The 17171-nt window shown below is 37.0% G+C and overlaps 1 protein-coding gene across 5 annotated transcripts in view; it reads right to left on the bottom strand.

Moving 5' to 3' along the window:
* The window catches only part of SLC9B2 (solute carrier family 9 member B2), a 40128-nt gene extending 34230 nt beyond the window's left edge, over nt 1-5898 (bottom strand). For all 5 annotated transcript variants that reach the window (XM_077755706.1, XM_077755708.1, XM_077755705.1 and 2 more), the window contains exons 1-2: nt 5809-5898; nt 4946-5126 (exon numbers count right to left, since the gene is read on the bottom strand). In XM_077755706.1, the coding sequence (XP_077611832.1) occupies nt 4946-5126; nt 5809-5898 (271 nt within the window). The remainder of the gene's footprint in view (nt 1-4945; nt 5127-5808) is intronic.
* Nucleotides 5899-17171: the final 11273 nt, after the last annotated feature.

Here is a 17171-nt window from a genome sequence, read left to right on the forward strand (position 1 = left end):
CTGAAACCCCTAAACCAGCAACTAACTGTCTGAAAAAAAAAAAAAAAAGGGAGTTCAGCTTTTCTTTCTTTATTAAAAAAATTTTTTTTAATGTCTTATTTATTTGAGAAAGAGAAAGACAGTGTGAGCAGAAGAGGGTCAGAGAGAGATGGAAATACAGAATCTGAAGCAGGCTCCAGGCTCCAAGCTGGTTGTCAGCACAGAGCCCGACGTGGGGCTCAAACACATGAACTGTGAGATCATGACCTGAGCCGAAGTTGGACACTTAACTGACTGAGCCACACAGGTGCCCCGGGAGTTCAGCTTTTTAAAAAGTCTTCATTTTAGTAAGGCTTTATCTTTAATTTTAAGGAATTGTATCTCTGATCCTTTTTGTCTGTTCTTGTTTTTCAATGCATTTTGTATTCACACGCTACTGTTTGATGATGCAAAATACTAACATAGCAGGAGGAATTATGTGCAAATGCACATTTTCATATTACACTGACACAATTCCTCATTTACCATCAGACGTGAACTAATTCACAGTACAGAAACAGTGCACCAGAGCAAGCTTTACTTCCCATGAAGATCTGTTGGTAAATTCTTAGTTTTATTGATCTGGGATTATCTTTATTCTCATTCTTTATTTTTTTAAGAATTTACTTTCAAGTTTTATTGTTTTTTTTGAGAAAGACAGAGTGTGAGCAGAGAAGGGGCAGAGAGAGAGGAGACACAGAATTTGAAGCAGGCTCTAGGCTCAGAGCTGTCAGCACAGAGCCACACGCGGAGCTTGCATTTGCAAACCACAAGGTCATGACCTGAGCCAAAGTTGGACACTTAACCGACTGAGCCACCACTCTTTATTCTCATTCTTAAAAGATAGTTTTTCAGGGTATACAGTTCTAGGTTGAGGGCTACTGTCTCCTAGTTCCTTTAAAATACTGTCTCTTGGTTTTCTGGCATTTATTATTGTTTTTAAATGTCTTTAAGGAAATTTTTTTTCTTTGGCTATTTTTAAGATCTTTTCTTTTTCATTGGTTTTCTGCAATTGCAGTGTGATCTGCTCGGTACTTATGTTTAAATTCCATATGGCCACCTTTTCGTTTGTTTAGAATTTATGTTTTTCATCAATTCTGGAATTTTCTGTCTTTACTTCTTCAAATATTTCCTCTTTCCTATTCTTCCCCCTTCCTTTTTCTGGACCTCTGATTAAATCCTTGAACAGTCATAATCTCTTCTCCTCCCTTTGGCTAAGCCCAGCTTTCATATTCATTTTTTCCTGGTGTACTGCATTGTAATCTCTTCAGACCTATTTGCTAGATTACCAATTTTCTTTTCACTTAATCTGCTGCCTAATCTATTGAGCTTTAAATTTCAATTACTGTATTATATCTTTCATGTCTATAAGTTCAATTTGGTGGTTATTGAAATTTGCTCATTTTTGTAAATAGATTCTTGTTTTATCTTTATATTTGCTACCTCCTCTTTAACTTTCTTTAAAAAAAATTTTTTTAAATGTTTATTTTTGAGAGAGAGAGAAAGAATGTGAGCAGGGAAAGGGCAGAGAGAGAGGGAGACACAGAATCTGAAACAGGTTCCAGGCCCCAAGCTGTCAGCAGAAAGCCTGATGTGGGCTCAGGAGCTGTGACGTTATGATCTGAGCCGAAGTTGGACGCTCAGTTGACTGAGCCACCCAGGCACCTAATTTAACTTGTTTATAGTTACTGAAAATATTTTATATTTTATTTTCTGATAATGCAAATTCTTGAAATCTAGTTCCTTGTGCATGTTGTGATTTTTTGTTTTTGTGTTTTTGGCAACAGTGAGCTCTTCCATGAGACTTAATCTTTGGGAATTGCTGGAGTTGAATGTCAGTTTTCCCAGATAGGATCTAAATTTGCTCCTACCATGTGCTTAGAATCTTAACAATCTAGGACTACTTTTAGATATATTTTCAGCTTGAGTTTTTTTCTGTGACTTTGGAACACAGATCAGCATAAAGGTACACATATTTTGTGGAGACTTCCCTTGCCCAGACAGTTTAGACAGATAGGTTTGGCTGCGGGTCCCCTCTGAAGGGCAGGTTTACCTCAGATTCATCATTACATTAGGTTCCAGCTTTGTATGGGTGAGGGGAACATTTTTTCCTCTGACTTTCTCCCAACCTGAGCAGACCCAAGCATAGCCTCCTATGCTCTCATGGTTCTCATAATGAATCTCAAGTTCACTGGTATTTTGCAGAAGCCTCCAGAGTGAAAGCCATCTTGAGTGCTTATTTATCTCTCCTAATCATACTGTTTTTAGTGTCTGATGACTTCCTGTTTTCTCGACAGATGAAAGGTTTATTTAAAAAGACTTAAAATATTGTTTTCAGATGTTTTCATTGACATAGTGAGAGGGCTGTTCATTGAGTGTCATCCATCCTATTGCCAGAGATCAATTAACTCTCACAGAATTATTACAGATTTTGTAGGCTATGATACTATCACAGTGAAATAACTAAAGCACCTTCTGTATCTTCCAGTTGGGTAGAGAAGCTGAAATTCCTACATAGTATGGGAGGTGTAATGGGAAAGCAGGAATTATAAACTACTAAATTTTACATTGTCACAGCATAAAACCAGCTTTGTACACAATTCAGAAAGATAGAATTATGTTCTCCACTTTCAGATCACTTTTTTAAAAAACTCTAACATTCTTTTCCATTCTCATATTCAAAATGCAGTTCTAAATACATAGTGAATGTATATTTACAGGGTTTCTCTAAATCACATTTAATTCAGTTAGCAATTTACTCCTCATTTATGATTTTGGAAAATCACATTTTCATATGTAAGATTTCCTTAAGAAAAATATGTAAATATACTGAAGGGGCACAGGATGGAGCAGGAAAAAAAGAACAGTCTTGTAAGCCTCAGCAACAGAAGTACAGGAAAGCAAATGAAGAGGTGTTTATATATTATGAGTTCCCATTTCTCAGGCATCTGTATGGACAATGATCATAGAAGTTTTAAAAAATGACTCTCTGGGGTGCCTGCGTGGCTCAGTCGGTTGTGTGACCAATTCTTGATTTCGGCCCATGTCATGATCCCAGGGTCGTAGGATCAAGCCCTGAGTCTGGCTCTGCACAGAGCACAGAGAGTGCTTACTCCTTCTCCCTCCCCTAACCCCTTTCTCTCTAAAAAAAAAAAGAAAAAAAAGAAAAAAAATTAAAATTAAAAATGAGTCTCCAAATCACATCATTCATCCATACCCTTTTCCTAATGCAATCCCTGTTTTTACTGTAAATGTTTTAACTAGAAATGCATCATGATTTGAATGGTGTTAAGTTTAAAAAAATAATAAAAAGGACAGAAAAGGTATTAAATTATCTGTTGACTTATCAACGGGTATATATTTTGGAACCTGGTTTTCTCCGCATGTTTTAAATAAAGTTTGAGATTTTTTTCTCATGCTAGTTTAGAGACTTACCTAATTTTATTAAAAACATGGAGAGCCTAAAGTATAACATACTATATACTTGGCTTCAAGTGTCCCATTTGAGAATGGTAAAAGTGATTTTCAGAGCTCACAAATGAAGTCTAACAATAATGAAGTGAATCTTATTTTTTAGTAAACAATTTTTAGATGACATGTATTATATTCTTCAACATATTTACTTTGGGAAGCCATATATTTACTCCAGTGGTACTGTCATTCCTCAACATCATTTTTGAAATTGTCTTTAAATTCTCATTTATAGGGGCACCTGGGTGGCTCAGTCAGTTAACTGTTTGATTTTCTGTTTTGGCTCAGGTCATAATCTCACAGTTTTGTGAGTTCAAGCCCTGCATTGGGCTCTGCGCTGGCAGTGTGCTGCCTGCTTGGGATTCTCTCCTTCTCTCTCTACTCCACCCCCATTCATACGGTCTCTCTCTGGAAAATTAATGAATAAACTTAAAAATACTTTCAAAAATTAGCATTTATAGACAATTTTTAAATCCCTTCTCCTTTTTCCTACTGTTTCCTCCAATGTACAAAATATATACGCCTTCACATACACACACACAATTTCCTTTTCAAACAAAAAAACAGGATTACCGAATCTGAACATCCATCTATTCTTCAAACTGATATCATAATAATGTTTGGCTGCCTCCAAAAACCAAATCCATTCCTCAAAGACAATATTTGAAATAGTGCTGAGATAAACTCTCAAAGGAAAATCCTCCAGGGGTGCCTAGGTGGCTCAGTTGGTTAAGCGTCCAACTTCAGTTTAGGTCATGATCTCATGATTTGTGAATTTGAGCCCCGCATAGGTCTCTCTGCTGTCAGCACAAAGCCTGCTTCAGATCCTTTATCTTCCTCTCTCTGCCCCTTCGCTGCTCATGCACTCTTTCTCTCTCAAAAATAAAAGAAACATTAAAAAAAAATCTTCTAAATATTTTAGGTAATAGGTGTATTCAATAAGTTGTATTCAATAAGTTGAATTGGAAACCAAGATTCTTACTTACAGAATGATGGATTCATTTGGAAGCATAAATTAAGCTGTTTGTTGAAACATTAGTTGCATTAGTTAATAATGATTAAAACCAACATTTATGTATTGCCTTTCTGTTTACAAGTGATTTCTCATTTTTCTCAGTGGAGCCCTAATGTAATCCTGTGAAATTACTCAGGGATAGAAAACGAAAATGTCCTTGATCTCTGCTCTTTTTCTCTTCCTGCTAGCTGGAATGGTAGTAGCAACAGCACTCTGAGAAGCCTCAGAGTGCTGAAGATAGTGGAATCCTGTCAGCACAAGCCCCATAATGACTTGTGGAGTAGAGCCATCTATCACAGTGAATTGTTCACCCAGTAGATTTTATGTATGGAGAAGTAAACTTCTTTTTTCTCCTTTAAACCATATTATTTTAGAATCTCTCATTAAAACAATTTCATGTTTTATCCTCTCTTTCTGAATTAATTTTTACCACTTACATACCATTTGTTATTCCTCTAGCCAGCAAGCCATGTGGAGGGCAAGCAAATGTGTGTCTTAGTCTTTGCAAGTTACTTGATTCAGTTGGTATTTCTGGTAGCTTTTTTTCACTGCTATTCAGTAAGTTACTTCCTTCTGTTGGTTCTTTTGCATCCAATGCTTTGGAGTTCATAACTGTTTCCTCCTGTGTTTAAAGCAATTTAAGAATCCTCAGAAATGTTACAGTTATTGTACATTTTTATAGTTACTGAGCCATCAAATCACAGATCAAATTTCCGCTGCTAGAATCAAGGCTACCACTTTATAGTGGAAATGGACAGCTATATTAATAGCTAATCAGTGAATGCTTGGAACAAGAACTATGTTAGGAGTATTTACCATTGAGTCACCATTTGTAGCATTATAAATGCTTGGGGCACACATACTATTTCATTTTGTTTTACAATGCTGGGCTTAAAAATTAGCCTACTTAAGATATTATTCAAGGGAATAGTTGGTAAATATATCAAAGTGGTTCAGAAAAAAATAACCATTTGTGGTAAAAATGAACTCATATTCATTCATCTAATTGAATTTAAGCAATAAAAAGGGAGGGAAGAAATCACACCCATCCTAGGGGTGAGGCTGGGAACACAAAGCATCTCACAGGCTCTCTATTTTTCCAGTCTCATGTAGGGCAAGCTGCTAATGACTCTGGGAACACTGGTAGTCACACCAATTATACAAGTTTGGGGATTAAGAATGGGAAGAACTGTTAATTGAGTGATAGAGCACGAAGAGAACACAACTGTTTCATAGATTTGGAAATACATAGTCCCTTCCTTATGGAAATGGTTGGAATGCTCTATATTTGATCGTAGGTTTACCTGTGTTTCTTGATATGTAGAAGCTGTGTGGTCCATTCCTGTGGATGGTCTGAAATCTTCATGTTCAATTGTTTTATCTTCATCTCCCATGATTTATAATTAAAATAAGAGGATAGGAGAGGAACGGGAACTGTTTTGAAGGAGAAGTAGTAAAGATATAGAATATCAACTTGAGATTTACATGAATGAATTCAGCAACAATTTGAACACTTTAAATGAATGAATTGTACTTATTTTTTCCCTTCAGACATCCTCCGAATGTCTAAAATATATTAAATTAGACTATTCTTAACTTTCAGTTGCTAATCTTTTCTTTGATTACAATGTATTGTATTAATTCTTATTTGCCTTTTACCTCTCTTGAAAAGGCCTGTGTTTATTATATTTTTATATGATGCCTTTCCCACCCTGTTTTTTGAATTATACTTCAAATATCCCAAGCAATATTACTGTTAAATCGTTCTCTCTAATGGTCTGGGTTGATGAAATAGGAAATCTCTAGGCAATCTTTCAATGTTGAAATGAGTCACCAAAGAAAAATCTATGGATTCCATCATTTTCAGAGAAACTAGAATCACTAATTTCTGCCTGGTTCATATTTCTAAATTAAAGTTAAAATCATAGTTAAAATAATAACATTGGTTGACTAGCCACAATGTCTTAGACATCTGAGACATCTTGGTAGTCATTGTAGGTAATCCTAAGATTATCAAAACATAAATTTTTTATTCTCTGTAGGCCAACAATATACCAGGAAAAATAAACTTACATGAAGTAACTAAAAAACCTGTAGGATACACCTATAGCTTGACTCCATAAACTACTTCAATCTCTTCTCCCTTGGCTTCTCATGCTATATAGGCTGAACAGCCAAATACTCCAATTCCTGGCCACTTCTGAAATTATAGGTAGCCATGTGTCACAGTTCTGTATAATGAGATATAAGTGAGAGTCCCTGGGGAGGGCTTTAATTCCTATAAGACTATAAGGCAAGGCCTTTAGAAGATCATACTTTTATTCTTTTCTCTAACATTTCTCTGTCTTCTTCCTAGAGTGTAGACACACTACCTGGAGGGCCAGTGCCCATCTCTCAACCATGAGAAGAAAAAGCCCAATACTAAGGAGAGTAGAAAATTAAGATAGAAGGAGCTGGTTTCTTGACAATATCCCTAAATTGCTCCATCAGTCTTAGATGCCAAGCTTCAAGTTAACTGTTGAAGCTACTGTTAGTCAAGTGTTCTTTTTACTAGTAATCAAACTTACTCCTAATGCAACAAGTATAATGATGTTATAATAGAGGCACGAACTACAAACCCTGGTAGAAGCAAAGGGAAAATTATGTGAGAGAAGGGAAAATCTAAAAAAACACATTTGAGTGTCTAATATGTGCCACACACTATGCTAGACTATAAAGATAAGGATTAATTAGACCAGATCCCTGCCTCAAGGAATATTTTTCTGTTTAAAAAGGTGCCAGGATGTTTGCATTTAATATTCCCAAGAAAATTATATCTTTTCCACCACTACTACCCTCACTATCACCACCACTACCATTTTTCTTCCTCACAAAATACAATGTTGGCCAGAGTGGCATCTCAAAAAAAACCTTCAGTTTGGTTTTTATAATATGTTATATATAATAAATTAATGTACATATTATGATAGATGTGTGTATATATGTAGATATAATTTTTAAAATTTATACACTTATTCTAAAATTTAGACTCATAATGAGAAAGAATGGCATTTTGATAGGAAAAATGTTGGGTTCAGAGAACCCTTGTCTTGAAGGTATGGAAGCATGGAAGCCAGTGGGATGTAAGGGGAAACTTTGTTGGAGCATGAGGTGGAAGGCTGAGAGCAATGGGAAATGAAGTGGGAGAGCTAGGATATTACATCCCAAACCATGGCACTTACTCTTCACTCTATGTAGAGAATAACCCCCTCAAATAGTAAGCGGTGATCTGCTGAGTCTGGAGTTGGATAAAGCTGGGTCTGTAGTCTAGTTCTATCATATACCAAACTTCTTAGCCTCTTTGTAACTAATTATCTATAATATGGAGATAAGAGTGGTTTCAATCATGTACCTGGTAAGCATTCAATCCTGTTGGTTATGATCCACTCATGTTCCTTCTCCCTACTTAACATAAATCTCCAAGATTCTTTTTGCTTTCCTTATTAAACAAGATAAGGTCTCCCCCAGTCCCAAGTTAAAGAATTTACTACTTAATCCCACTGATTTTCTTTGATGATGCCCTTTACCTCTTTCTTTCAAGGCCAACTTCTTTTTTTTTTTTTATCAATAATTATTTTATTTTTTTTTAGAGTTTTTCACAGTGCTCTTTTATTATCCTTTTTTTTTTTTTTACAAATAGTTTATTGTCAAATTAGTTTCCACATAACACTCAGTGTTCATCNTAAGATAGACATTACACTTGCCACTGTCATTTCTTCACTTGTCTCATTAGTAGAATTATATCGGAACTCTTGCACCATGTCACTAGAATCGTCTCCTTTATCAAATTCCTAAACTCAGCCTATTCTGTGATTTATGAAGAATATTTGTAAATAACCAGCAAGTATAAATGGCTATTTATAATAGCAACCATGTTTATGGCACTTACTGTTCATAGTCATTGAGCCTTGGCAAAGAAATGAGAAAACACACAAAAATGATGTTTCAGAGGGGATTAGATGTATCATGAAATCCATTACAAAGTAGAAAGTTTATACTTCTTATAGAGAAGCTCTCAAGTCCTCACTCAGAGTTCACTCTTACTTTGAAAACAATTCAAATGATTCTCCTCATCTGGTTTCCAAACCCTCAGGAGAAAAGATGTTATAAGTTAAATATAGGAAGAAACAGTGATAGAGGCAAACTGAAAGCAGCCTAAGTGACAGCTGACAGGAAGGAGATGGAATGATAGCAATTTAAGGCTATAAAATGTGGGGATATATAATTTTTCCTTATTTGTAGTTTTGGCCTGCCAAGCCTCTCCCCTCCCCCCCCCCAACCTTTTTGGTAACAGCATACTAATTTTCTTTTGTGGAATCCACACCTCCTCTAGTCTCCATCCATGTGGTTTATGTGAGACTCATGTATTTGTCAACTTCCTTATCACCATATTCTACCAGTGCTCTGGAGCTGAGGACAGGCCTGGTAAATGAGGGAACTTCTTCCCCAGTCATACTGATTGTTTTAGGCATGCACAGGTGATCCATACTTGGCCAGTGAAAGTCAACTTTAAGGTGTTCACTGGAACCACTGAGAAAGCTTTCTTTCTGTTGGGGTTCCTAAGCCCAGACTCACTATTGACAATCCTTGTGACATACAGAAAAGCCTTCCAAAGAATGAAGTGACCACAGAGCAAAGGAGATCCTTAATATGGAAGGAGAGAAAAGGAAAGCCCCACATTAATAATCACTTTGTTGATTTAAGAGGAAGCAGCTCCTTTTCAGTTATAGGTAAGCTAATGGAAGTCCTTGATAGTTTGAGTTGAGTTTCTATCATTTGCCACCAATGAATCCTCAGTAAGAACCTTCATACCTGAATTGGCCCTGAAGGATCCCTTGTATAATAGGAAGGTGGTTTTATGTCTTCAAGAAAATGAAAAAAAAAAACCTGATGTGCTAATTAATACTTTCATTTTTAAGAGGTATTAAAGCATATAGTATGGTGTAGCAATGTAAAAAGAATGTTAAAGAAACTGCAGTATTCAATAAAATAGGTGTCAGCCAGAAAGTTAGGTGAAATGCTTTGTTTTCAACAATGTTATTTATTTGTTTGCTTGTTTTATTTATTTATTTATTTATTTATTTTATTTAGTGGGAGGCAGAGGGAGAGGAAGAGAGAGAATCTCAAGCAGGATCCATGTCCATCATGAGATCATGACCTGAGCCAAAATTAAGACTAGGATGCTTAACTGACTGAGCCACCAAGGTGTCACTTAATAATGCTATTTAAATAATAAATGTTATTTTTTAAATATAACTTATTGTCAAATGGGTTTCCATAATAAATGCTATTTAAATGAGACAAATAATTTTTTCACTGTGTTCATGAAAGTCTTTTAAAATCTTTTGTCCCAGTAAAGCTTCACGAAAGCTGTTAAGCTGAGATGCTGGGTGTCTGGAATGGAGAAATTAGAAAATGGGGCAATATGGAGAAACTAGTTGATTTCCTAGTAATTAAGAATCAGTTTAATGGAATGATAAAAGTTGGAAAGGTTTTTAGAAACTACTTGGTCCAATTTCTTTAATAGTCACATGAGAAAACTAAAGCCTAGAGAAGCAAATGACCGTTTTCAATTAACACAGCCAATATCAGCCAAGTCTCATAGTAAAACTGTATAAATATTTGTGAAATGAGAGAATTTATTAATGTATATCTTTGATTTCATGTCATTTCTACCTAATCACTGCATTATATTTTTACATATTTTTTTCTGTAATATTTTGTTTAAAATCCCACTCACATATAGTCATAATTAACTGTTAAGTTTGAATACACATTCCATAATAAGTTTGGAAAATATTTTTATTTTCTATCTTGTACTACCTTCAGCATTATTCTTTCCCCTTGTTATGACTATGAAAGAGCTTATTATAAGCAAAATATTTTATTAGTCCATTTAGGTTGCACAATATTGGTGACAAAATAAATGAAATAAGAACTTTATTCTGTTCTAATGACATATATTATTTACATATTCTGAATTATTAGTTAATTGGCTAAGTGGCAACTTGCCATTTAAATATGCCTTAAGATTCTAAGGATTAAAGAGCAATCTTTTTAAAAAATCCATTTAGTCTACTGACATACCATCCTGAATGGTCCCGATCTCATCGGATAAAAATTCCAGTTAGACTAAGAAGCCTTAAAAGATTTTTGTGTATAAAAATATGACACTGAGAAATAGGAAGGCAAAGCACATTTTGGATAAGTACTAAAAGTGCCTATATACAAAAGCAACAGTTTTTTTTTTTTCTCAATCAAGACATTGCATTATTCTGACTGATACAACAATAACCACATTTAAAAAATTTATCCCACTTCAAATGGTGGAATTCTATAGATTTCATAATTCAGTCAATCATGCTAACTTAATCAAAGTTCTGCGACTCAAATACAGATTTCAAGAATCTGTATTTGGTCTAAGAAGAATGTGGTTTGACCTAAACCAAAGGATGTGGTTGTTATGACTGTTGTGATTGCCCACTTGCTAGAAGATTAGTTGGTCAAGTTCTAAAAACATATTCAAAGGCTGTTGGTCACTCATGCCTCTCTTTAGCATTCCCAGTATACAGGATTTCCTACAGGACTGATCCACATGCTTAGAAGCCATCTTGGCTTAATCTGAGCTTTATGTTGCAATACTAGAAACATATGCCACCAAAATCATAGAGCTGTGGACTTGAAAAGAACAGTTTCCTAAGTCTTTCCTCCAAACTTAAGAGAAAATTGCAAATGAAGAATCACAGATCAAGAATATGAACAGTTATGTATGAGCATTTGCATGTAAATAAATAGAAGAAAAAGTCTATAAATTGTAGTTGCCTTTGGGGAGGGAAATGGAATTAGAGTGGTTGGAATTTCATTTTTATTCTCCACATTTTTGCATTGTTAGGATTTTTGCAGTAAGATTTTCTTATGCAATTCAAAATACATTTAAACAATGTTATGTAATTCTTAAAGCTTTAGAGAAAAGAAAATGATACAGCTTTCCTCAGTAAGAATATTTTTTAGAGATAAAATCTGGTAATTTCATTTTAGGTAGCTTAATCCCATTGCTACAAATTTAAGACAAAATAAATGTTTTGTGGTTTTCAAAGATGGGGAACTGGCTAGCAACTTCTACAGCAGTTTTCAAATATTTTTTAGGCCAAAAAAAGAATCTTTCATCAAATCAACCCCTACCCTGGAATCCAACAAAAGGGACAAATAAAGGGGGGGGCTGTAGGAGCCCTGTCCACTAACCCCTATTCCTCCTACCAAGTGAAACACACTTTGAAAATCACTTCTGCAAATATGCTCTCAAATACAGAAGGTTGTTAAGTCAGCCTTCTCTTTTTCAGGTTATCTTATTAATCTAAATGTTTTAAAGTGCTTTCTGTAATATTCCACAGGAAATAAATGAACTCTCAATCTGTGAATGTCCATAGACTCTTGGTCAAGTAAAATATGCTTACTGCTATCAGTTAACTTACTGCTAAAGGATCATTTCATAGATAAAGGCTGGTTATTATTATTTGTGTCTGAGGTAGGGACAGGCCAACACTTAATGGGGTAATCTTAGTAAGAATTTACATATATGGCTGGAGTCCTGTATATGCTATTCATACATCTGAAAGAACATCTCTATGACTGTCCGTTATATACCCTACAATGGTCGTAACAAAAGCTCCTACCTTTGGTGTTCATCCATTCATGTGTTGGAAGTGGAGGTTCTCAGTCTGATATGTCTATGTATATGTCTATGTAGAACATATAGAAACTTTTCTGTTTCTGGACTCAGCTAATCAACTGTGATCTAATGCTCATTCCCCAAAAGGAGACCCACCCAGCAGTGAGGAATTCAGGTCAAGTGAAGGGTGGGACTTAAAATTTCCTTGAATTAATTACTGAAATGAGTAAGAATGCTTCCCTGAACTAAATTACCTTATCTGAAAGTGTTAGGTGTGCTGAGACCAAGTAATCAAAGGAAAACAACTGCTATTCTATTTGGCTAACTGATATAGTGATATGGCTGAATCATCATGAAGTAAAACATGATATAATGAGATATGAATATAAGGAAATTACTCCTACATGAGAAGGGACCCAATACTTGCTTCTCTCCTTTCCAATCTCTCTCCCAAGGACAAATGCATTTACTTAAAAGTTTAAAATATTACCTCTAGACCTACAAAAATGTGAATTTCCAGAGATTCAATTTCGTGTGGCAACATAACCTATTACCTAATAGCCATTACTCAGGTATGCCAGTGTGTACCTTCCCCACCCCTAGGATAAATCATTATTGGTCTAAATCAATCTCTGTGACACCATTCTTCCATGCCAGCTGTTGGTTTAGGGCTGGGCATGATTAACTTCTCACCAATGAACTCTGTGGGCAAGGCTGTTGGGGACCACTGGGTTTTATTTTCCTTCCTAAAAAAAAAAAAAGGCAAGAATCCTCTCCTTTTTAAAAATATTTATTTAAATTTCAAATTTTATTTAATTTTTAAAATTTTGTTTATTTATTTACTATTTATTTTTTCCTCTCCTCTTTTTGTCTTTAAACTGTGTGTATGTGTAGGGGAGCGGGGTTGGATGGAGCCAAGGATGGTGACTGTGTTTCTTGGAATTCTAGCGGCCATCATTTACCCATGAAGAAAAAGATAAAATTAGCTCATGGAAAGCAAACTAAACCTTGATTATCATTGGGCTATGGAAGAAACGCTAGATCCACTTACCTCCACATATCTTGTGTGAGATAAGTAAACTTGTATTAAAAAATTTTTTTTAAATGTTTTCTTTATTTTTGAGACAGAGAGAGACATAGCATGAGCAAGGAAGGGGCAGAGAGAGAGGAGGACACAGAATCTGAAGCAGGCTCCAGGCTCTGACCAGTTAGCATAGAGCCCGATGCAGGGCTCGAACCCACAAACTGTGAGATCATGACCTGAGCCAAAGTTGGATGCTCAACTGACTGAGCCTCGCAGGCGTCCCATAAACTTGTGTTTTTGAAGACAATTTTGGCTGAACTTCCTATTACCTGCAGTCAAAAGTATCCTAATCAATATAATAGGTGACTGAGGCAGAGCCAGCTCAGAGAAGCTCTTGATGAGCAGTAATGGGGAACCTTTGGCTCATACATGTTTTCCTAGCTTCTTGATATGCTGTGAAATCTTCATGGAGGATGAAGAATCAGAACACTGCCTCTGTATTGCTATTTATCAAAAATATCCAGAAAAGAATATTTTAGTAGTTAAAAAATCAGTGTCAAGGTTTTTTAGTGCCATTCTTTTAGCCAATAGAGATTATAGAAACTGTAAGGTTATATATTTTCCTTCACTATCCCTAAAGTTTGGTTGTAATATTTGAATACTGAATAAAAACAAGTTGGGATTATAGACATTTGATTGTTTTCTAAGTGTCTATTTATGAAGCAAACAAAACCACAAGAAAACAGCACTACTATCACTACTATCACTGCCTGGGGTTTCACTTTTTGCTTTTTCTACTTGGTAAAATTCTACTAGCCATTCAAGATCTAACTTAAACGTCACTTTCTCAATCAGTATTTCTTAACTTCATGTAGACTAGCTCTGTCCCTCCTTTTTCTCTCTGAGGACTCATTACTTCATTTATTCAACAAACATCTATTAAGCTCTTGCCAGATTTTAGCCCTTGTTCTGGGGATTCAAAAATGAACAGTTTGAGGGATGAAAGGTACAGCATAGAGAATACAGTCAATGGTATTATAATAATATTGTATGGTGACAGAGCTACGCCTCTGGTGAGCATAGCATGACATAGAGACTTGTCTAATCACCTGAAACTAATGTAACATTGTGTGTCAACTATACTTCAATAAAAACACACACACACACAAAAGTGAACAGTCTGACATAGTTCTTACACTCAAAGGCTGCAACCTAGTCAGAGAATGATAGCTCATTCCTTAAACAACCATAATAAAGGGTGATAAGTTTTGATATTAGGCACATGAGATAGCAACTCTATCCATTTACAATTGGCGAAGTTCATCAGACTTTTACTGATTTTCTGTGGTTTGTAAAGCACAAGAGATACAAAGATCACTGAGATGCAGTCTGTTGTTTAGGGAGGGAAGGAGACTGATGTATGTTCATCAAACCAGTTTCTTGTGCAGGTTGGGCACACAGATAATAGACGTTTCCCATTCTCCCTTACATGTCAGTGCGGCAAGTCACTGAGGTGTGGCCAATGGGATGTGGGCATAATTCATGTCTGCTACTTCCATTTTTTACCTGTAAGAAACTTCCGTGCAATCCACAACATACCCTCTCTTTCCCTGTCCATCGTCTGGAAACTAAGAACTTTTAAGGTCTTAGGGGATGACAAAGCCATAATCTAAAAAGAGTTTGGCTTCCTCAAACACTGAATAGAATACCATCAACTGAATACCTGATTGGACTTCACCTGAGTAGAAATAAGCTTCTACTGTGTTAAGGTACTGAGATTTTGGAGTTTATCTGTTATAACTGCTAGTCATGGGAACTGCCGAAGGCAGAGCCCAACTGAAGGCATTCACATCATTGCAAGCCCCTGAATCTAATCTCATGGTTTCATTTCCCTTCTAAAGAAATGGAAGAGATTAGGGGAGCCTGGGTGGCTCAGTCCATGGAGTGACCAACTCTTAATTTTGGCTGAGGTCATGATCCCAGGGTCATGGGATCAAGACCTGTGTCAGGCTCCACACTGAGTATGGAGCCTGCTTAAGATTCTCTCTCTCCCGCTACCCCTCTCCCCTGCTCACACATGTGCTCTCTTTCACTCTCTCAAATAAATAAATAAGTAAATAAATAAATAAAAAGAAATGAAAGAGATTAGGTTTATGTGACCCTTAGAGGTCACGTAGCAAACATATTAATCAGTCAGTGCAGAAAATCTAAACCACTTCATGTATTTTAAGCAGGAAGAGGTTTTATGCAGGGAATTAAGTGAATTGTTAAAGGCTAGAAGAGCAGGTTCTAGGCTGGGCCTCCACGAATGACTTCTAGAACAGTAGTAAATGAACCACGAGGAATGTACTATTCTTGCTACAATCAGAAAGCCCCACAAGGACTATGGAGTTCAAGAATGTCATTGTAGCTATGATTCCAAGAAGCTGGGATCTGGAAGCTGCCTGGGCAGGGAACACAGACTATGTTCACCACTTCCCTCAACTGCTTCTTGATAGCCACAGAGCTGGCGATTCAATATGACTACACTGAGTCTGGCTGTCACCACTGTTGTAAGTCTCTCCCCACACCCACAGTTCTGGGGACTAGGACTCTTGGACCTTCCTTGCCAAGAAAAAACAGCCAAAAATAGCAGGGAGATGGCCTCTGCCTCACCTCTGCCTTCGAAATCGCAGACAAGTTCATCTACTTGCCAGACCCTAATGTTACATCTAGAACTCTGGCTGGAATGGAGTCTAAAGAAGTGTTTTTAGCTCTCCAGTTTCTCCTATACAGTAAGGCATGCTAGAAGCAGGTGGGGATCGATGAGTGCCAACCTTCTATATCCAACACAGCAACTTCTAGAGAAGACTCCAAGACAGACCTGTATCACTGACTTCTTCCCACTTTTATAGGAACTCTTTAAAAAAAAAAAGCAAACATTCACTCAATAGGGTTAAAATTCTAAAGATCTTAACATTCTAGAAAATGTATTATGTGAATCACTTTGCTCGTGTCATTAGGATAGCACCAATCACACTACTTCGTAACTTGTTAAGTATATTCTGATCCACTGAATTTTGAGGTACTGAATGGCAGAAACTGTATTTAGTTCATATTTGTATTTCCTGTCCCCACACGTACTTGGCCCAGAGAAGACATACAGATATCTGCTAAGTTAAATGTTCATTCTGAACTTAGAAACCGTAAGCCAGAATTTCATGACAGTAGTTTGTAGCAGCAATGACAGGTGGAGGCCCCATTAGAGTAGGGGAATAGGGTATCCGTCTTTCAGTGAAAACAGAGGTTAACCAGGCTATGGAAGGTACCTGCCTTCTCTCTGTCCGCTGGTGGTGTCCATTTCTTGAAGGGAGGCTAAAGTCAATGGTGGCTTTCTGATATTAATCTTTTAGGGCAACAAATCACCAGAGTCTTGGGTGAGATGACAAGGATGAGATAACAAGCTGATGTCTGGTAAGTAAAAAAAAAAGAAAAACAAAGCCACAGACACTGCTCTTTCGGCATATGGCTGTGTTCTCCAATCAGTAGGATCTGATGGTTCTCAGCACCTCGGTGGTGCTAACGTAGCACGGCCTCTGGTGTTTGAGAACTAAAACACAAACAAGGAAAACATGCTCTTGGACCCTCAGTGTCCTCTGAGGGCTACTCACCTCGCGGTGTCCAGCGCGGGAAGAGTGGGAGACGGGCTAAATCACCTGCGAGGGTAGCCAGCTCCAGCCTCGCGCGCACATCGCCCCAGGCGGAGCCGGAGGCTGCGAAATACGCTTTTATTCGGGAGCCGGGCTCGCGGAGGATTTCCGAGGCTCCGCCTTCTCTGGCCCCGCGGCGCCTGAGTAATACCCTGGTTGAGCCTGGGAGGGGCCCGGCCCCAGGCTGCCGCCCCACTTGCCCTCCGCTGGGTCGGGGCCTGGCGGCGAGCGGCCTTCCCAGGCAAG

The sequence above is a fragment of the Crocuta crocuta genome, unplaced genomic scaffold (assembly GCF_008692635.1).
Source record: "Crocuta crocuta isolate KB4526 unplaced genomic scaffold, BGI_CrCroc_1.0 scaffold92, whole genome shotgun sequence".
Classification (NCBI taxonomy): domain Eukaryota; kingdom Metazoa; phylum Chordata; class Mammalia; order Carnivora; family Hyaenidae; genus Crocuta; species Crocuta crocuta.